This window comes from Podarcis liolepis, assembly GCF_965112155.1.
Source record: "Podarcis liolepis genome assembly, chromosome: 7".
Taxonomy (NCBI): Eukaryota; Metazoa; Chordata; class Lepidosauria; order Squamata; family Lacertidae; genus Podarcis; species Podarcis liolepis.
The window spans coordinates 86123308-86145026 of NC_139561.1; the positions used below are offsets into that span (position 1 = coordinate 86123308).

The following is a 21719-nucleotide window of genomic DNA, read 5'->3' on the forward strand; positions in this document are numbered from 1 at the left end:
AGGGCTAGCTGGCTAAATTAATCCAGGGAGGCTCGGGCTGCGAAGAAGGAGCAGCTTCATGACCGAGCAAAGACTTGAACTCAAGATCTCCCCAATCCATGCCACAGCGGCTATGAAATATTACGTCCAGTAGCCCCAAGAAGGGAGGCAGTAAATGGGAGGCGTCTTACCAAGGCACCGGCTGGTTCTTCACTAATAAGCCTTGCAGGAAATCCCATTCCACGCTGACGCATTTCACCTCGCTGCCGTACAGGGCTGCCATCTCAACCCCGGAACCATCCGATTTCGGGGCAGCCTCAACGCGTCCTCCGATGGCTGATTTCCGTTAGGGAAGGCCACAACCTTCTGGAAAAAGAGGGAAATTGGGGTTACAATAGGGGGATCCCCTGTCCTTGCCTTTCTTCTCCCCAGTGTTCAAAATTCCTCAGGTGCCAGGCAAGTTTTGCAACTGGCGCGGGTTCGATGGCGAGATCTCTGGATGCCAGGCTGACTGAAATCTGCATCTATCTGTTAAATTTGTATACTAACCCTGTACCCGCAGGTCTCAGGCCCCAGCCTGTATATGAAACATTAAAATCCTCCTGGCCAGAGAATTATAAGTCATACTGCTGTTAGGCTGTACACTTGATCTGCTGCTCAGCAAGGTTTTGTTGGGGGGTGTTTTTTGTTATTGAAGCCTCCCTCAAAGAACATTTTGAGCAACTAAATCTAAGCACAAGGAAAAGCCAAGACCAAATTCAGCATCTCTGGAATATGCAGCGCTTTTTTCCTTCTTCCTGTGAACTCCGTTTTCCCACTGCAATCACTTGGAGCCAAAACTGTATACAATGCTGTGTATATTCTCTCACACACACTCACACACACCAGCCCAAAAGAGAAGAATTGAGTGCCCAGCGCAGAATCTTTTCAGAATCAGTGCCAAAAAACAGCACTGAAGTTTCTAGTCCTCATGCCCATAAACATTAAATTCGATCTGAAGAAGAAGAAGAACAGTTTGGATTTGATATCCCGCCTTTCACTCCCTTTTAAGGAGTCTCAAAGCGGCTAACATTCTCCTTTCCCTTCCTCCCCCACAACAAACACTCTGTGAGGTGAGTGGGGCTGAGAGACTTCACAGAAGTGTGACTGGCCCAAGGTCACCCAGCAGCTGCATGTGGAGGAGCGGGGAAGCGAACCCGGTTCCCCAGATTACGAGACTACCGCTCTTAACCACTACACCACACTGGCTCTCAGATCTGCAAGTCTCAATCAGCAGACTAATCAACAAAAGCTTCTGTCCAGGGGTAAGGAACCATTTAGATACGGCTGGACAACAACTCCCCTTGCATTGCAGGGGGTTGGACTAGATGACCCCTAGGGGACCCCTTCCGACTCTATAATTCTACAATCCCATGGTCCCTGAGCGTTGGCCACACTGACTGATGGGAATTGGAGTCCAACCGCCTTGCAGGGCCCTCGCCCCCCGCTTGAGCCAATCAAACGGCAAAGTCTGAGAGCGAAGGGCAAACACGAAAACGTTTTTGTCCTGGCGCATTAACGGTCATCCAGAATTGGAAAGGAAAATGTCTCCCGACAGTGACTGGCAGCACGTTTACTCCAATTATCATTTTAAAAAGTGCCCCGTGCCATGATTCCAGAAATGGGGGGATTGGTTTCAATATTTCAGCAGCGCATGCACCGGCTAGTCAAACCGAAATGCCAGGAATTTTTCTACACATTTCAGAACCTGCCCTGTGCCAATGGGGTGCACTTATTTCTCTGGCACCCCCCAACATTGCACCTGCCGTACGTGGCTCCGTACATCCCAGCCCTTCTCTGAACAGTGTGGATTGCGGCGGAAACTGCTGCGATTTGTTTGCAAAAACGCTTTGCAGAGGAAAAACTCTGCCGCCTCATCTGACTTGGCTCTGCATGGCAACAGCCTCTGGGTTCCATGCTGGGCTCCCCCCCCCCAGCTCCTTGGGGTGGCTACGGGTGAACACCCGCTGTTGCCTTTGTCCAAACTGCCGGGCCACATTCTTGGAAGGGACACCAAAGGTCATCTAGCCCAACCCCCATGCAATGCACTTATTTCGCAGCAGGAAATAGCTGTGAGCTACTCCAGGCTGCAAATCAACCGACCAACTTGGGGCACAAATTTTAATTCTGGATTGGGGAACCGTTTTTCACCCAAGGGCCCTATTCCTCTCCCCAGGGGCCACATGGAAGCAAAAGTGGGTGGGGCCATGAATTTGGTTTTTAACCCTTACACGGTAGGCTAGTTTCTACTCGCACTCGCCTCTCTGGCTTCCATCGAGATTAGAGCAGAGTTCAAAGACAGCTAGGCAAAAACAGTTGGGGTGCGAAAGAGGGCCAGTGAAAGGGTGGGTCCTAGGGAAGGTTCCAAGGGCCACATAGAGAAGCCTGGAGGGCCACGCTGCCCAAGGTTCCCTAATCCCGTTTCACAGAATCTGATGGTGGATGACGGATTCAACAAAGTCATGGAGCAGGGGGTCTGTGGATGGCGATTAGATGGAACCTGCCGATTCAGAAGCAGTCTACCTCAGAATGCCAGTGGCTGGGAAGCAGCAGTGTGACGGGAGAGATGTCTGGGGCATCTGACTGACACCTGTGGAATTGCGGGAGGATGACACACTGGACTCCACATAAGTAAGTAAATTTTTATTTATACCCCGCCCTCCCCGGCCAAAGACCGGGCTCAGGACAGCTGACATCAAATATCAAAGTACATTAAAACACAATCAAACAATTGATTAAAATATAGCTTAAAAATTAGAATCCGTATAAAATTAAATGATCGCCCACGAATTACAACCATAGGGGTCGGGAACCTCAGGGCCAGCTATCCATGTTGGTCCCACATGAGCCGATTAAGGGCCAAAGAGGTAACTTACAGGATCCCATAGAGGGGGGGTCAAACTGGGCCCGGACCAAAGGCCAGGCGGAACAGCTCCATCTTGCAGTCCCTGCGGAGGGATGTCAAGTCCCGCAGGGCCCTGGTCTCCTGCAATAGAGCGTTCCACCAGGCTGGGGCCAAAGCCAAAAAGGCCCAGGCCCTGGCCCTGGTTGAGGCCAGTTTAACCTCCCTGAGGCCCAGGACCTCCAAGATGATATTATTTGCAGACTGTAAGGTCCTCTGCAGGACATACCAGGAGAGGCGGTCCTGTAAGTAGGAGGGTCCTAGGCCGTAAAAGGCTTTCAAGGTTAAAACCAGTACCTTAAACCTGACCCTGTACACGACAGGACCTAACGGTCAGGGGTCCCTTTACCTTTAGAGTCCCCATTAGCTAGATCAGGCCAAAGGAGACTTCCCTAGTGTCGCACCTTCTTCTCGCCTGGCCACCCCAAAAGTGCACATGCAGGGCAAGAGATGCGCTAGCCGTCAGCTGAAGCTGGAGAAGCAGCGAATTTAATCCTGCCCTAGTCGTGCCTTGAATTTTGGATTCGCTATTCTGCTCCTTGCTGTGAAACAGCTCGGAGAGAGTTATACTGCTGAGCTGCCTATACAGTCAATTTTTTGAAAGTATACATATTTACACTCACATTAATTTAGGGAAAGTGACATATAGAAAAGTCGTATGACACTGGGGGGGGTGGGGGAGAGAGAGAAATCTGCCTTTTGGGATGCAGAAAAGAGGCCCTGAAATAGCTCTCCATTTGTACGGAGAGCTCTCTGCAAGAAAACAAGTTTGCTTTACTCGGGTGGGAGGAAGCGGCACAGAGGGAAGAATGGAAAACTGCAGGGCTGACAAACTCTCCGAGCAGCAAGAAGCTGAGCTCGAGAGAAGAATCTTGCTAAAAAGCCACTAATTGCAAAAAAAAAAATTATTAGCATAAACTATGACACAAATTTAGCTCAATTATCGCTGACTCCCTTTGCTGGAGTTATAATTAAAAATCCACAGAGCTGGCAGTAAAAACCCAGAGAGAAGGAGACCTTCCTAAAAATAAAATATAAATAAATCGAGCGCATCGCCATATTCTTCGGAGACAATAAAACAAAGGGGCCACAAGGGATTTCAGGGTGGGCCCCGGGAGACCCGAGTTCAAATCTATCCTGTGGAGTCAGCCTTGGCTAAGTCACTAGCTCTCAAGCTCAGCTTCCCCACTGTAAAAATACATCTAAATATATTCGTGGGTTTCCTCTCCCCCATTGTAGTTCTGAACTGTCTTCAAGGGCAGCCCCTTGTGGAGAATAGGGCAGTAGCCAAGCCTAGAGTTAACCAGGGCATGGATGTTTGACACACAATCCTCCAGGATATCAGGGGTGAAAAAGCGAAGGATTGCCAAGCACTTTGAATAACAAAAAAGTGGTACTACCAACATGAGAAGTCACCTCTTTTCCCCCAGTTTCCCTTGAAAGCTTCTACCTAAATGGCTGGGCAAGAGTGAACAAAACATCCGGGAAGTCCAAAGTAATAATATATCGCAGGGGTCGGGATCCTGCACTCTCCAAATACTGTTGGACTCCCAATGGCTCCAGCCGCCATGGCCAACCATCAGGAATTACAGGAACTGGAGTCTGGCCAAAGAACTGGAGGGCCACAGGCTCCCGGGCCTCGTACTTTCGGAACTGTTCCTCTGGGCATGCACAAAGGGCCTTACCCTCACCGCTTGACAACTGCCACCTGCCCTGCTCCCCCTTACATATCAGGCAGAGACCTCTGTCCCAGCCAGACAACGAAAGGATCACAGAGACCTCCGCCCAACATGTATTTATTTCAGAAATGAAATTTTGCTTTTGCCAACCAGGTGCCCTACAGATGCAATGTTAGAAATGAGTCAGGCACATTTTGAGACCGGCGCGGATCAAATTGCGATCTCTGGATGCCAGCTTGGCGACTGACATCTCCATCTGGCTGGCCCCTCCAGCTTTCTTAAGCAGGAAGAGCTTATTTGCTGCATTTATATTCCATCCGTTTCTACAAAGTAGTACCCTATAAGGAAGGTTAAGAGGCTGTGACTGGTCCAAGGTCACCCAGCTGGGTGGGGATTTCAACCCTGATCTCCCAGCTCCCAGTCCGACACTCTAACCACTACACCACACTGCCTTCCACCACTGCTATGGGGCAGTATAATAATAATTTCTATAGGTTTTTTAAAAAGTGCCCAGAGATTCCGTTTTGGGACCACAACCTAGGTCAGTGTTTCCCAACCTTTTTTGGGCAAAGGCACACTTGTTTCATGAAAAAAATCTCGAGGCACACCACCATTACAGCCCCGTGACGTCAGCGCGCAGCGTCACGCCGGGAGGGACGCACGAAAGTGTAAGTTTCAATTTTTTTCCCTCCCCCTTGCCTTCCTTCTGTGCCAACCGCCAAAAAGCCAAGAATCGCGGGACCGCCGGCGGAGGGGGGGGAGGGCGAGCGGAGGCAGCGACGAGCCCCATTCCTCCCCATCCGCCCCATTCCGTGCAAGGAGCGCGAACAGGTGTGAGAAAGGGGTCAAACCTGCGGGTCGGCGCCGGGGAACCTCCAAGCTTTGGGGGTGGGGGGGGAGGAGGCAGCAAAGCGAGGCAGGAAGGAGAGCGCGGCTTGGCTGGGTGAGCTTTGGCAGGGGCAGGGAATGAGAGCCGCGAGGCGGGCGCTGCGGACGGAGGCGCTGCCCGCCGAGCTCGCAGGCTGCCAGGCAGGCAGACGGCGAGAGCCCCGCGCTAGGCGGCCTCTCCTCGCCGCCGCCGCCCCGCCTCTCGCCGCCCGACTCACCCGCCTCCCTCCAGGCAACATCTCGCGGCACACTAGTGTGCCGCGGAACAGTGGTTGAAAAACACTGACCTAGGTCTAAGGTGCCATTTGGCGGTCAGCTTAAATATTTGCGTTTCTAGCACTGCCTGATCCCACAGGACTCTACTTAAGTGACTGACCACACTGGTTAAGAATAAAGATTCCAAGACCAGAGGCAGTATACCATAAGGATTGGCCGGGGGCCCAGCTGTGAGAGTTGTAGTCCAAACAGTCTGCAGGTCGCCTGGTTGCCAAGGCCTGGTTTAAACGGACTGCACATCCTCATTCTGCTTAACCTCAGCTAACCTCGGTTTCCAAACAAAGGTCCGTATAGTTAAAGCTCTGGTTTTCCCAGTAGTGATGTATGGAAGTGAGAGCTGGACCATAAAGAAGGCTGAATGCCGAAGAATGGATGCTTTTGAATTATGGTGCTGGAGGAGACTCTTGAGAGTCCCATGGATTGCAAGAAGATCAAACCTCTCCATTCTGAAGGAAATCAGCCCTGAGTGCTCACTGGAAGGACAGATCGTGAAGCTGAGGCTCCAAGACTTTGGCCACCTCATGAGAAGAGAAGACTCCCTGGAAAAGACCCTGATGTTGGGAAAGATGGAGGGCACAAGGAGAAGGGGACGACAGAGGACGAGATGGTTGGACAGTGTTCTCGAAGATACAAACATGAGTTTGACCAAACTGCGGGAGGCAGAGGAAGACAGGAGTGCCTGGCGTGCTCACGAAGAATCGGACACGACTAAACAACTAAACAACAACAACCTCGGTTTCAAAGCGACAACCTAACCAAGAAGAGACTCGCGACATCCAAGCCCCCTTGGGCTGTGCCAAATAAACTTCTCGCCCTGGGGTGCAATTCGCCAGAAGAGGAGGAAGGCTGCCCAGTTTGGCCCAGCTGTGCAGAACAGTCTATCGGAAAAGCTGAAATTAAGTATTATCTGCAGTGGCTGGAAATTCAAGAAAGCAGGAGAAAAAGGGGCTCTTTTTCAAGCATCAGCATAGAGTCGGCTCTACCAGGCAGGCTCTGGAGGGGGGGCACGCACCCCCAAGCCTCTCCTTTCTCCTCCTCTTCCCCGCATTCGATGCGTGAGTGCCCACGCATACCGATCCAGAAGCACGCATAACTGCACCAGCACCCTCTCGCACATACCAATACAAAACCCACACCTCTCTCGCATATAAAATCGAGATCATCAATAGACACTGCACACCGCGCATACCAATGCCCTCGCAGGCCCGCCGGTTAAACACCTTTGCATGTTGAGGATGGCATGGAAAGGACTGGGGCGCCAGGAGACTTTGGAGCAGAAGGCGGGGGGTGTTTTTTTTGGGGGGGAGAGGATGGAGACACACTCCATCGGGGACTTGTGCATGCCTGAAACTTTCAAGCCAGGAAGGCGGAGTGGTGTGTGTTTTTTTGGAAAGGAGCATCCGTTTGGTGCGCCAGCGACAGCCATGACAACAAAAGGGGTGAAAGCGACTAACTAGGACGAGGGAGAAGACTAGGGAAAAGGCAGCCTGCAACTGGGGAGAGATCACCCCGCAGAGGGCGCCGAGGAAGAGCGGAAGGGCACACAAATTAGTTTCCAAAGGGGAGTTCAGGTAGGGAGGCAGCTTAAAGATTATTGGCACGGCAGCGCTTCACTGCACCAAAAAAAAAAAAAAAAAACCCTGAGAAGAGATAAAGTAGCCAAAAGAGCTAGAAGGAAAGCTTTCTTTGAAACGCCAATATCGCATTCCTAGCGGCAAACATTTTAAGCAGCCACAAGACCAGAAGTTCCCCAGGTTTATGAGCACCGCCAGGGCTATAGCTAAAGCGAGACAAGATTTTTTGGGGGTGCAGAGAAGCAAAGAACAATTCCTGGGGTGCGCACCCCCCATCGTCCCTTGCAAAACCGGAGAACGGAGAGTGCAACTTGCGGAACCTGCTCAGTCGGCAGCATCCTCTGTAACACTGAGAGGGATCTGAAAAGCACCTCTCCAAACGCCCACAGCTGATGGGGCAATGAAATATTTGGGGCCAGACCTCCAGAGAGACTGTCCCAAACGCGGCAGAGAAAGTTGGAGAGGGGGAGCTGTTCAAACAACACGGGAAATTAAAGAAAGCCCAAGCGGTTTTGAAAACACATGCAAGGCTTGAAAAAGAGTTGTGGTATAAAGCCAGGATTTGATGGAAAGAAATAAACAAGCGAGCCCTGCAACAAAAAGTTGCAGCGCAGTGTGTTGCCACCCAGCCAGCCATGCCTTCTTCCAGGACACTCCACTGCATCTCTCCTCCCTGTTACTCTTCAGTCTACTCTGCCCCTCCAAATCAAGGGTCAAGTCAGGTCGTACCTGCTGCCTGCCAACTCTCTCTTATGCAGGGATCTGGTGGTGTTTTAATTGCAGAAAGACTTTCGCTCAGAGAGAGAAATTCAGCATCGGTATACAAGGCAGAAAACGAAAGGGAAATAAATGCCCTTTTGCTCAGAAACACGACCCAAGTGGCAGAGAAGACACCCAGCTGAGAAACAGGGATTAGGAAACGCTGGATTGCACTCTACCAAAATCATTCACGCCACCATCTCTGACGGCTGCAGCAAGGAAGCGAAGCCCCTGGAGGACAAGGATCTCCCATTCGTTCCAAAGGAACCATTCGTTCCACATAGAGCCCCTCAAAGTATTCTGATGCATCAGTACTGCCTACAGGGACTGGCAGCTGCTCTCCAGGGTTGCAACTAGAAAGAGACCTTTCCCAGGTCTCACCTGCTGGGGACTGAACCAGAAACCTTCTCCACGCAAGACAGATGCTCTATCACTGAGCCTGCCTTCAATCTGGCCCTGAGACAACCTGCGCCGATTCCCCCACCCCAACAAAAACTTGCAGGGGGCTGGGCGGCACAGAGCACACTTTGCCAGAAACGGCAACCCCTTTCCTTTTAAACCTGGCAAGTAAGAAAGGGGGAGATTGACTTTTTTTTTTTAAGAATACAAACCATTTGCTTTCTGCAGTTTTAATCAAAAATTGGGGGGGGGTAGGGTTGAAGAAAAGTTCTGCTAGCTCCTAAAATAAAAGAGCATTTTTTTTACAAGAGAGTTTCCTGCTGGCAGCCCAGACTCGAAGGGAAGTGTAGCGCACAAGGCTGGAGCATCCACCATCAAACACACCGCGCCCATCACTTCTAGCACATCTGAAGGCCTGATAGAAACACGGGGAGGCTTTCCCCTCCTCCCCACCCACCCTGGGGCATGCAAAAGGTCCCGGGTTCAATTCATGGCTGGAAAAGACTCCTGGCTGAACCACTGTAGACAATACTGAGTTAAGTGGACCAACAGAAGTAATATTAGCTGGCCAAAAAGCAGTCCAGTATGTGGCTGTTTCACAAGCCCAGTTAAAAGGTGTGGAAGCGAGGAAGGGACACACACCTGTGTTATAAGGAGTCCCTGAAAATGATAGCCAGGAGGATGAAGGCAACTCTCTGGAGCTTTCTGCTCTGCTTTTCGTTATCCCTGAGCTGTCCAAAGCCCTCAACATCCAGGTTTTGGCACAAGCTCCACACGAGACGCCCAAGCTGTATACCTGCATGCAACCAGATTCTGAAGCTCTGCAACCCAAACACCTTTTGACGTCTGTGTTCCTTCCACAAAAGCCCAGGTAAACCTGGAGCACTGTTTCCAAAAGCCTTTGGATCTCAGGAACAAATGCACACACTGCGAAGTCTGAGTTCCCTCGCTTTGCTTCTGCCCTAAGCAAAAAAACCGAAAGCATCCCTTTCCAAAGCTGGAAACTCTGTCAGGACAACATCTCCTTTCGTGAGGATCCAACCAACTCAGCCAAGACCCCTGTCCAGCCTTGAGCATTGCAATTCGTGACCCCAGTACTCAAGACCTGCAAACCTGTTTTCTGCCGTCAGCTGTTGGACGGGCAAAGTTGCGGTGAACGGAGGCTGCAACCTCTGAACATGTGCAGAGTGCCTTTCCCCCTGACTGCTCACTACACCCGAGACGCCTGCAGCTGAGAGGGGGAGAAGGCAGCCAGCAAAGCTGGGAATGGGGAGCCCCAGCACCTCTTTCACAAAATTAACCAATTCTTGGCTCAGTGCAGAGAAGGTATCATAGAAAACAGTGGCCACGATTCAGAACCTCAAGGGCCAAATTGGGGGCAGGCGATGCACTTCTTGCCTGATCCAGATTTCACCAGGGTGACTGCCTAGTTGACTGTTCAGCGGTGAGTCGATTTATTTATTTGCTCATGCCCATCTTTTGCTTCTGGTGGAGCAAAAACAAGCAACAATTGTTTCCCCCCCTCCTCCGCCCAGGAAAAAAAGCCCTCAAGTTTGGCACAAAGCAAGGCTGGGACCATGCAAACCACTCTGGGCAAATACAGAAGTCACCAGACAAGACGCCCGCAGTTTGCTCTTTGGCACCCCAGAAAGATAAGGGGAGAGGAACATCCCGGGCCAGAATTTACAGGAAGCAAACTTCGCACTTACCTTTTTCGCTTTGGCTGGATCCTGTAAAAAGCTCCTGTTAAGTCACTCACTGAACCCACCACCCTGGATTATGGGGTTCAAGCAAGAATTATGGGGGTGGCCTTGCTTCTTCTGAAGTGGGGGGAGGACTCACCCCACCCCTCCAAGCCTAAATCTCATCGGAAGTTGGGCACAGGGAAAGCACCAGATGGAAGAGGAGGGTCAGGTGGTGGGGAAACCCCACACTGGGGGAAATAGAAGGAGGACCCCACAGAATCGAGGGCAGGGAGGATCTCTGCCAAGGGGCAGAGGGACCCGGCAAAGCAGCCAGGAAGCAGCCAAGCACCACCATCCAGCTCTGGGGCAGTGCAAGGAGGCCGGATTCCCAAAGGCTTTGACTCTGCATCCCCAGGCAAACCACGGAAAGGAGACATCAGACATTCCTTCACAACAGCTTGACCCATCTATGGGTACCCACCCAGTGCCTAATGCAAGTCACATGACCCCAGGAACCTCTCATCAAGCGCCCCCCCTCCTTCAGGGAGACATCCACCCCCCACTAGGAACTTTGTGCTCCCTTCCTATATGTGGTTCTCTCTCCCCGCCATTATCGGAGACATCACTGCTGCTCCAGACAATTCAGACGAGCCAGGTCACAGCTCCGTGGTAGCCTCACCACTCCCTCCACCACCACCCCCATGTAAAAAAGTGGGTGCACCCACTTTCAGGCAGCCTCCATCGAAACCCCCTCGCTTCCTGAATTGCAGGGGGTTGAGCTGGATGACCCTGTGGGGTCCCGTCCCGCCCCAGATCCTCCACCCAGTCCCAACTTCGCGCCTCCGTCCCACTTTCTTCACAACCGTCTTTCTGCTCCTCACCCCAAACCCCGTCTAGGGGCTCCCCCAAAAGGCGGCTCCAGCCTTCAGAAAAGCTCTCCTGCGCCACCTCGTCCCCTTTCTTCCCCCAATCTTCTCACCCTCCCCACAAAACCACACGTTGCCCTACGGGGCCCCCAAAACTTTCCCCCTCTTCGTCCCTGAACCCTCACCCTCGGAGGGGTGGGGGGTCCCCAATCACCTCGCCTCCCGCTCTCGGATCCCCCTCCAATCCGCCCCCAAACTTTCCCCGACGACCCCACCCCAACGCGCCCGGCGCGCACGTGCTCCGCTCCGGGGCCGCCGGGGGCTCGTCGGGGCGCGCCAGGCTCCCCGCGTCTCACTCACCGGGCGCGCATGATGGCAGCATAAGCAGAAGAAGCGGTGGCGGTGGCGGCGCCCGCCTCCTTCTCCTCCCCGCGCCCGGGACGCCCCCGCCGGGATCTGCCCGTCCAGCGCGGCCTCGGGGCGGCCCGGCGGGGAGGCTCCGCCATAGAGCGGGCGATCGAGCGGGCGCGCACGAGGAAGGGAAGGGAGGCGGGCCGGCCGGCCGGCGAAGGCGCGTCCGCCCCGGCGAGCCCCGGCTGCGCTGCGCTCTCGCTGGAGCGGGTGCAGAAGCAGCAGGCGCCGCCGGCGCGGCTGCCTTTCACATGGTGATGAGCGGGCGCGGCGCTGCGCATACTGATGCCGCCTCCGCCCCTCCGCCGACTGGACGGGGGGGGCGGGGGAGGGGGGAGGAGGAGAAGGAGGAAGGGGGGGTCGGCCCGAGCCGAAGTTGAGCGGCCAGGGCGCTCTGTACGCGCGCAGGGGCGCTCATCTCCACGCGCGCACGCACCGAACACACACAAGCGCGCCGCTGGATTCTGGAAATGCGCGCAGGTTCGGAGCGGGCAGGCAAGGAAGATGGATAACCGCCTTTTGTTCTTGTTGCGGGAATATATACGAGCAGGAGTTGATCAATCGACAGCTGATGGATAATGGGAAAGGGTTTTTTTAAAAAATAACAATAATAATAAATTGTAATTGTAATATAAGGAATGAAATAGGGATCAGAAATCAAAATGTAATAGCAAGCGATGGGGGAAAGCAGGGACGCGTCTAGGACGCAAAGTGGGAAGTCAACTTTTGGGGGCGATTGTGTTAAATTTGATGTGATTTGGCACTGATGTTGTCCAAAATTGGGAAAACTAATAAATGTTATTTGGCAAAAAAAGAAGAAATGCGTGCAGACCAAAGCCAGAAAGCGTCCATGCATTGAAAGAAGAGCAGCAACCATAGAATCAGAATTGTACAGTAGTGTGGGTCCCCCAGAGCCATCTAGTCCACCCCACCCCCACCCCCGCACTGTAGGAATGTAGAAGCAACACCAAAGGTGTTTAATTTAATCATTCTTTACTTTTGTACAAAGCCAGTTGTTGGAATTGCCTCTGAGCATACCAAGAGTTTGCACTCAAAGACATGAATTTAACATGGACTTCTGCTGGATCATGGAGCTCCCCTTTGGGGCTAGTTACATTTTATTTGCCAAATATTCCTCTAACTTGCGCTCTTGAAGGAATCATTATTCACTATAAAGGTTTGTTCCTTGTGTTAAGGTAAGGAAGCTCAGTATCTCTTGTCAGGGTTTTCCATTTATTTATTCTAATACTTATTCTTGTTAATTCCACATATTATAGTTTACAATTCCTGTTTCTTTTTCCTATGGAAGTTAGTATACATTACAGGGGTCAGCAAACTTTTCAGCAGAGGGCTGGTCCACTGTCCCTCAGACCTTGTGGAGGGCCAGTGGCGTAGCGTGGGTTGTCAGCACCCGGGGTAAGGCAAGTAATTTGCGCCCCCTAACCCGTGGATTTGCGCCCCCTAACCCGTGGATTTGCGCCCCCTAACCCTAACCCCCAGATGTTGCGCCCGGTGCAGCCGGCCCCCCCTGCACCCCCCACGCTATGCCACTGGTGGGGGCCGGACTATATTTTTTTTGGGGGGGGATGAATTCCTATGCCCCACAAATAACTCAGAGATGCATTTTTCATAAAAGGACACATTCTACTCATGTAAAAACACACTGATTCCCAGACCGTCCGCAAGCCAGATTTAGAAGGCGATTGGGCCGGATCCGGCCCACGGGCCTTAGTTTGCCTACCCATGGTATACAACAACCAAAATAAACACGACGACAGAATTTGGCCTGGATTGTCTTGGGACCAGGCAGTTTGTCCCACCTATCTTATCTATCTGAACCCTGAGGTCATTTTGGGGGGCCCATTTTCGGTTCCCTAAATGAGTACCAGAGGAGCGAAAAGCCTTTTTGGTGGTGGCACCCTCTCTCTCAAGAAAACCCCACTTGGCAACTATTCCAAAGTATTTTCAACACCAGATCTTTCAAACTTGCTTCAGTTTTCTAAATCTATACCAATTCTTAGGTTTAGCTTAGCTTTCGGTTTGTGCAGTGTATTGTCTGTTCCTAATCTGTTTTATTTCGTTTTGTAAAAACAAATCACCTCTGTTATAGGGTGGTTTATAATCATCGTAATAAAATCAAGGGTGGTTCACCTTTTGTCTTCTGGCTCTTGTTGGACTCCATTTCCCATCAGCCCTTCTGCCAGCAGGGCCAAAGTTCAGGGAGGCTGAGATTTTGTGGTCCAAAATGTTCGGGAAGGCATCAAGTTTGCTGTCAAAGGTCACCATTTTTATGTTGTGTACCACCCTAAGAACTGCAGATGAAGGGCAATATACAAATTTAATAAATCATCATCATCATCATCACAGTGTAAAAACAAGAGGGGGAGTGCACATTATAAAATGAATGAGGTGAGAAGTAAAATGAGTTTAATTAAGCGCAAATCAGAGTTAAAAAACAACAACTCTGTGCTTTGGAGAAAATATGTTTATCATGGCTAGAGTGTTTTGTGTGTGCGCGCGCGCACACATTAGATAAATAAATAAGCCTGGCTGTCGACCCAACAAATAAGACAATTGCCAAGTCCAACTCAACCACTTACATACCTAAATCTTAATTTTAAATTTCCAGTTTTATACGTAGCAATTAATCATAACGAGAAATTTGACATGAAAGAAATAAAACTGAAATAATCAAGCTTTTCCAGTAGAGTCTAGGTTGTGGGCAATGCCACCTCTACTCAGAGAAGACCCACTGGAAATAAAGGGCGTGACTTAAGCCTATGGATTTCAATAGCTAGAACTAAGTTGGCAATCACCCACTTTTACATAAACTTTGTAAAATGGGACTTGTGCCTTAGGAACTCTTCCCAATGTGTGATAGCCATATTAAGACAGTATTTTTTGAAAACCCAGCCTTGTCTTTTGACATTCCAAGCAATACTTTTTTCTCCAATGTGTCAAGGACAATGGACAACTAACTTGGGTGTCCAGCTGTTTTTTGGACTACAAATCCCATCATCCCTGCTAGTTTGGGAGGGGGCTGCGGGAAACTCAAGTTTGAGGAAACCCTGGGTTAATGTGTTGGGCTAGGACCGGGGAGATCAGGGTTCAAATCCCCATTCATCCACGAAGCTCCCAGGATGACCTTGGGCCAGTCACTGCCTCTCAGCCCAACCTACCTCAAAGGGCCGTTGTGTGGAGAAACCATGTGTTCCACCTTGGGCTCCTCGAAGTAAAAGGTGAGATATAAATAAATAAATATAGTAAGACATGGAGTTTTCTTGGCAGGGATACTGGAGTGGCTTGCTGGTTCCTGCTCCAGGTGGATCATGTTTGGTCAAAACTCTCTACTTTGACCTGTCCATCTTGGGTGGCCCTGCACGGCATAGCTCATAGCTTCTCTGAGTTATTCAAGCCCCTTCACCATGGCAAAGCAGACAGCATCTTAAAAAGCAGAGACATCACCTTGCCAACAAAGGTCCGTAGTCAAAGCTATGGCTTTCCCAGTAGTGATGTATGGAAGTCAGAGCTGGACCATAAAGAAGGCTGATCACCAAAGAATGGATGCTTTTGAATTCTGGTGCTGGAGGAGACTCTTGAGAGTCCCATGGACTGCAAGAAGATCAAACCTCTCCATTCTGAAGGAAATCAGCCCTGAGTGCTCACTGGAAGGACAGATCCTGAAGCTGAGACTCCAATCCTTTGGCCACCTCATGAGAAGAAAAGACTCCCTGGAAAAGACCCTGATGTTGGGAAAGATGGAGGGCCCAAGGAGAAGGGGACAACAGAGGACGAGATGGTTGGACAGTGTTCTCAAAGCTACCAGCATGAGTTTGACCAAACTGTGGGAGGCAGTGGAAGACAGGAGTGCCTGGCGTGCTCTGGTCCAGGGGGTCACGAAGAGTCGGAAACAACTAAATAACAACAGTAAGACATAGACACAGGGCATGGCACCCACTTTGGGGTGGTCTCAGGCCCCTTCTTCCTCCACAAGCAGCTCACCAAGAAACCTTGGCTGGATCCAGACACATCAAAGCAGCGTTTCAGGAAAACGTGTTGTAAACTTTGTATGAAAAATCGAGTTGGCAAAAAACGGAACTCCACGGCGCCCTCTGGTGTCGCAATGTTATATTGCATATACAACGCATATAAAACACCTTTTTCTTTACCAATCTAGCAGAGTCCCTAGTTGCTGACCAGGCGTTTGCGGCGCTGCAGAATTTTCTGCCCTCTGAGAAGCCCGCCCACCCTCCCAATTGCCCCTTTCTGGAGCCTGTGGAAATCCTGCAACTTTCAAAGGTCCCTCCGGCCTTCCTTCCTCCTTGCAAGAGGAAAGATGAAATCCATGACAGAAGAGGGAGAGAGGGGGGGTAAAAACATGGCAAGCTTTTGTCTGCACAGCAGTAATTGGCCCTGACAGATGCAAATAAAAACACATCTCCCTCAGCCAACGTGATTGGCAGCAAACACCTGATTAATGCAGAGAGATTAGGAGATAATGGACATCTGTCAGCCGTAATGACCAAGGACGGCTTGCCATGTCACCCTGTGCTTGATTGACAGGCCGTTGCGTGTGGGGTGGGGGTAGGGAGAAGGGAGAGGCAGGAGCCACGTGGGCGAGGGGGGCCGCCCCACATGCTTGCGGTGGTTCAATGAGGGCAGAACATGCCGCTAGTCCTCTCAATGCTGTTTGGTACCCAAGTACAGTACACAGCTTCCAACACTATCTGGAGAATTCTCCCCCCCCCCCGCCCAGATTTTCTGACAACTCATCCCTCCGAAATCAACTTGTCAGATACGCTGTTGTCATTTTCTAGTTGTGCAGAGTGGGCGGGGAGTCCACGTCCACCTTTATCGCGGCGTGTCCTGGAATGAACAATGCAGGCATTTTTAAAAAATATCTGTTCCTTTTTTCCCATCAGCGGATAAAATTTGACAGTCCGAAAGGCGTCGGCGACAGGGAGGTCAGTCAAAGGGCCAGAGGAATTTCTGGATGTGGGAAGTTCATGGCAGGACACACACACACACACAGAGAGAGAGAGAGAGCACGTAGTTTAAACTGCGGAACTCTCTCCCACAGGAGCCAGTGATGGCAGCTGTAAAAGAGGACTGGACAAATTTACGGAGACTCATAGAATCATAGATGGCTGAGGCAGCCCAGGGAGTGACTGGGACAAGCCAGTCAGATGGGCAAGGTACAAATAATGAAATTATTATTCTTATTAGAGTCGGAAGCAACCATGAGGGTAATCTAGCTGAGGAGTGGGCAACCTAAGGCCCGGGGGCCGGATGTGGCCTAATCGCCTTCTCAAACCGGCCCATGGACGGTCCGGGAATCAGCGTGTTTTTACATGAGTAGAATGTGCCCTTTTATTTAAAATGCATCTCCGGGTTATTTGTGGTGAATAGTAATTCGTTCATTTTTTTCCAAAATATAGTCCGGCCCCCCACAAGGTCTGAGGGACAGTGGACCGGCCCACGGCTGAAAAAGGTTGCTGACCCCTGATCTAGCTATTAGCTACGACGGAGGCTCTGTTTGCCTCCACAGCTGAAAGCAGCAATGCTTTCGAATAAAGGTAAAAATGGCAAAGGACCCGTAGATGCTTAAGTCCAGTCAAAGGAGACTATGGGGTGTGGTGCCCATCTTGCTTTTCAGGCCAAGGGAGCCTGCGTTTGACCACAGACAGCTTTCCAGGTCGTGTGGCCAGCAGGACTAAACCACTTCTGGCTGAATACCAGTTTCTGGAAACCACAAAAGGGGAGAGGGCTCTTGTAGAGGAGGGTCTCAAAACCAAGCCTGATGAGGAATGGTTGAGGGAGTTGGGAATGTTTAGTCTGGAAAAGAGGAGACGAAGAGGAGCTACGAGAGCCATCTTCAAATATCTCAAGGGCTGTCCCACGGAAGATGGAGCAAGCTTGTTTTCTCTTGCTCTCGAGGGTAGGACTCGAACCCATGGCGTCAAGCGACAAGAAAGGAAAATCTGACTAAACATCAGGAAGAACTTTCTGGCAGCAAGAGCTGTTTGACTCCCTTGGGAGCTGGTGGACATTACTTCACTGGAGGTTTCTAAGCAAAGGTTGGATGGCCATCTGTCATGGATGTTTTAATTGAGATCCCTGCATTGCAGGGGTTGGACTAGATGACCACAGGGGTCCCTTCCATCAATATTTTATGCTATGACTTTCTTTCACCCTTATGTTCTGTAATAATGTGTGAAAATATTTTCCATGCAGCACTCTTTGCTGCATATATGTTATGTTTGTGTGTGTGTGTGTGTGTGTGTGTGTGTGTGTGTGTGTGTGTGTGCTACAATATTAGATCAGAGCATATATTTATAAATTTTTGTGAACATCAACGTCACACACTCAGTTTTTCTGGGAATCCAGGGCTACAAATTGGATTTGAATAGCTATGCAATTAATCGTTACTGTTCTGAATGCTACTGTGTTCTCTTCCGTAGTGGATCGTGAAAAGCATTATTCAGATAAATGCTTTTTACAGCATAGGGGAGCACTAGAGATGAGTTTATGGAACCAAATCGGCCTGGAAAAAGTTTGGGGACCACTGGATTTTCACATTCCTTTGCCAGGAGTGATGTGGAAAGTAACAAGCCCTGTTCCACCTCGTTTTGTTAAGAGAGTCTTGCATCCTATGTGTCAGAAGCTGCTCTGAGCAATGCAAATGTATCGGAAGAGCAGGGTGCAAATCTTCTGGGACTGACAGTCAAGAACTTCACATCAGGGACTCCAAGAGAAGCACCTTCCTTACAACACCATGGGGCCCCTGGGCTTTTGGTTAAGAGCCAGTGTGGTGTAGTGGTTAAGAGCGGTGGACTCGTAATCTGGGGAACCGGGTTCGCTTCCCCGCTCCTCCACATGCAGCTGCTGGGTGACCTTGGGCCAGTCACACTTCTTTGAAGTCTCTCAGCCCCACTCACCTCACAGAGTGTTTGTTGTGGGGGAGGAAGGGAAAGGAGAATGTGAGCCGCTTTGAGACTCCTTCGGGTAGTGATAAAGCAGGATATCAAATCCAAACTCCTCTTCTCTTCTCTTCTTTGAAGACTGGGAGGCAGAAAGTTAGCTTGTGGGTGTCCAGTGTTCCTGCAACTCCTGGACTCCCCATTTCTAGTCCACTTGGTGGCCGGAGGGAAACTTACAAATGCTGCTGCAGGGCCTTCTTGGTGGTAGCTCCCAGGCAACTTTGGAACTCCCTGCCCAGAGATTGGCTCCCTCCTCCCTTTAGCAGCAGGTGAAGGCTTTTATTCTGACAAGCCTTTGGGAACTGTTTGGGAGTTGTTATGTTTTTTAAAGGACTTTTAATAATGCCGTGCTGTTTTTATTATCTGTATTGTAATAGATTTGCTTCTTTATATATAGTTTCAATTCTGTAAGAGTCTAATTACCTTTTAACGATAGTCTTTTGCATGTTTTTAGCTCGTTTCCCTATTTTTGCATATTATGTTCACTACTGAACATCCATTTGAATGCGCTCTGTACTCTAGCATATGCCAGTTTATATACACATTACTTGGCTGGAGAACCACATTGTTAGCTGCACTCCAGGGGGCTGGACTAGATGGCCTTTGGGGTCCATTCCAACTTGACCATTCTACGTTCGCAAAATCCAGAGAAGTACAGATTTCTAAGGCAGGTTGTCTTTCAGTTCCAGTATTGTTTCGGAAAGCACAAATCACAAATCAATAGTGCCACTGTATTCTGCTCTGGTCAGACCTCACCTGGAGTACTGTGTCCAGTTCTGGGCACCACAGTTCAAGAAGGACACTGACAAACTGGAACGTGTCCAGAGGAGGGCAACCAAATTGGTCAAAGGCCTGGAAACGATGCCTTATGAGGAACGGCTAAGGGAGCTGGGCATGTTTAGCCTGGAGAAGAGGAGGTTAAGGGGTGATATGATAGCCATGTTCAAATATATAAAAGGATGTCACATAGAGGAGGGAGAAAGGTTGTTTTCTGCTGCTCCAGAGAAGCGGACACGGAGCAATGGAGCCAAACTACAGGAAAGAAGATTCCACCTAAACATTAGGAAGAACCTCCTGACAGTAAGAGCTGTTTGACAGTGGAATTTGCTGCCAAGGAGTGTGGTGGAGTCTCCTGCTTTGGAGGTCTTTAAGCAGAGGCTTGACAACCATATGTCAGGAGTGCTCTGATGGTGTTTCCTGCTTGGCAGGGGGTTGGACTCAATGGCCCTTGTGGTCTCTTCCAACTCTATGATTCTATGTGAGTTTGCCTGTAAATGCAGACTGAACCAACCTGCTCCCTGGTCCACGGTGGACATTGTGTGATGTCTGAATAACTTCTGAGTACTCTATGAATTGACTCCTTTTGCGACCATTGAGGCTACTTTTAAATTGAGGCTGCATTTTAAATTGCATTTTAACCTGTATTTTAAATTGTTTTTTCTTTTTTTTCCTATTATGTTTTTACTGTAATTTTACTGGTGTTAGCCACCCTGAGCCCGGCTCTGCCCGGGGAGGGCGGGGCATAAATAAAATTTATTATTATTATTACTCAGAGGAGGCCCATGAAAAGCCACGAACATGACTAAGCTGGGTCCAGCCGTTTCAGTGGGACTACTCGAGGGAAACCTGGCCAGAGATGACCCGCCGTGTTCGGAGCAGTGTGGAAACTCCACGATGCTGTGGATCTGAAAAAGCCCATTCACATTCACCGTGCAGAAAGCTGCCACCCGATTCTGCAACTCTCAGACAACAGATCATACCCTCTAACATGTCTCCAATGAAAATAGGGGTGTCCAGCGCAGTTTTTCTATAAGGTGATGTCCCAGAACCCACCTCCTTCGTTCTCTTTGAATGGAAATGGCTGTCCACCTGAGAAATGAATTCTGGAGAGTCCTGGCTGTAAAGAAGCCCTAGACCACGGGTAGACCCTGCTGAAAAAGTTTGCTGACCCCTGCCCTAAGGTAAAGGTAAAGGGACCCCTGACCATTAGGTCCAGTCATGACTGACTCTGGGGTTGCAGCGCTCATCTCGCTTTATTGGCTGCGGGAGCCAGTGTACAGCTTCCGGGTCATGTGGCCAGCAGGACTAAGCCGCTTCTGGCGAACCAGAGCAGCTTCCTGCTGGAGCGGTACCTATTTATCTACTTGCACTTTGATGTGCTTTTGAACTGCTAGGTTGGCAGGAGCAGGGACCGAGCAACAGGAGCTCACGCCATGACGGGGATTCGAACCGCCGACCTTTTGACTGGCAAGACCTAGGCTCTGTGGTTTAACACACAGCGTCCCTGCCCCCTGCCCTAGGGACATCCTATTCCATACCCTCCAACATTTCTGCAATATAAATAGGGACGTCCTATGGAAAAGCGGAATGTTCCAGGATCAAATCAGAAAGCGGGACGGCTTCTGTAAATCCGGGACTGTCCCTGGAAAATTGGGATACTTGGAGGGTTTCTTGTGATGGCCTGGGATTTGGATTTGGATGCTGAATCTGAGGGATCCCAGCCTGCACAGGATTCCCTGCCTCCAGAACCAGCTGAGCCGGGGCTGGGGCGTGAGCCTGAAGGGTCCTCACCTGTGCTGGATCCTCAGGTGCAGGCATCAGCTGAGTCTGGTCTTGCTCCTGAGGTGATGGAGGACCCATTGCCTGCAGGTGCTCCACTCTCAGCCCCGTCAGAGGAAGCTGGGGTTGCCTCTGGGTCCGGTAACCCTCCAGTCTCTCCTGAGCTGCAGAGGCTCAGGGCAGAGAGGTGGAGGGAACTAAGTTCCCGCAGGAGGAGCGCTCGCCTCCAGGCCAGGAGAGGTGAGTCACCAGAGGATTGGGGCCACCCTATGCCTCGGGGCAGATAAAAGCCGGCCAGGCCCAGTCCCAGGTTGCGGGAGCAACATTGCTGGTTGCTAGTTCCTGCCTGAACCCTGTACTGCTCTTCTGCCTGACCCGCCCTGGCTCCCTGCTTGCAAGCCTGTTCCTGACTTCACCCAACTCCCTGCCCTGCACCCAGCTTCAGCTACTACGGACTGCCTCCTCGTTGCACCTTTGACCACGGACCGGACTTGGACCTCGCCTCTTGGGTAGCCCACGGGACCAGCACAGTTCTGGAAGATGTGCCATGCAGAGAGCATCTTATGTTGCATGAGGTCTGCCTCCTTTGGGGTTCTGCCATGCCCCTCCACCCCACCCGATGTGGCCAAGGGTTTTCCTTCCAGCCGGGCCTCGTCTACAGCGGGTGCGCCCATCCGTGTGCGCACAGGCTCCCTTCCCTGCATACTTGAAGAGGCTCCCGGC

General features: G+C 50.8%; 1 protein-coding gene and 1 long non-coding RNA gene across 4 annotated transcripts in view; one reads left to right on the forward strand and one right to left on the reverse strand.

Moving 5' to 3' along the window:
- NPAS1 (neuronal PAS domain protein 1) overlaps positions 1 to 11724 on the reverse strand; it is a 93647-nt gene extending 81923 nt beyond the window's left edge. Inside the window, exons 1-2 of one of the 3 annotated variants that reach the window (XM_083515815.1) lie at positions 11407 to 11724; positions 171 to 345 (exon numbers count right to left, since the gene is read on the reverse strand). In XM_083515815.1, coding sequence (XP_083371941.1) covers positions 171 to 262 — 92 coding nt within the window. In that variant the 5' untranslated portion in view covers positions 263 to 345; positions 11407 to 11724. Of the gene's footprint in view, positions 1 to 170; positions 346 to 10204; positions 10860 to 11406 lie in introns of those variants that run through there. The other 2 variants (XM_083515817.1, XM_083515816.1) reach the window with 2 other exon arrangements.
- LOC310712765 lies at positions 970 to 20346 on the forward strand. Its single transcript, XR_014528997.1, has 3 exons — positions 970 to 1283; positions 2448 to 2649; positions 19991 to 20346. It is a non-coding gene; the product is annotated as an uncharacterized lncRNA (long non-coding RNA).
- The last annotated feature ends 1373 nt before the right edge of the window (positions 20347 to 21719 follow it).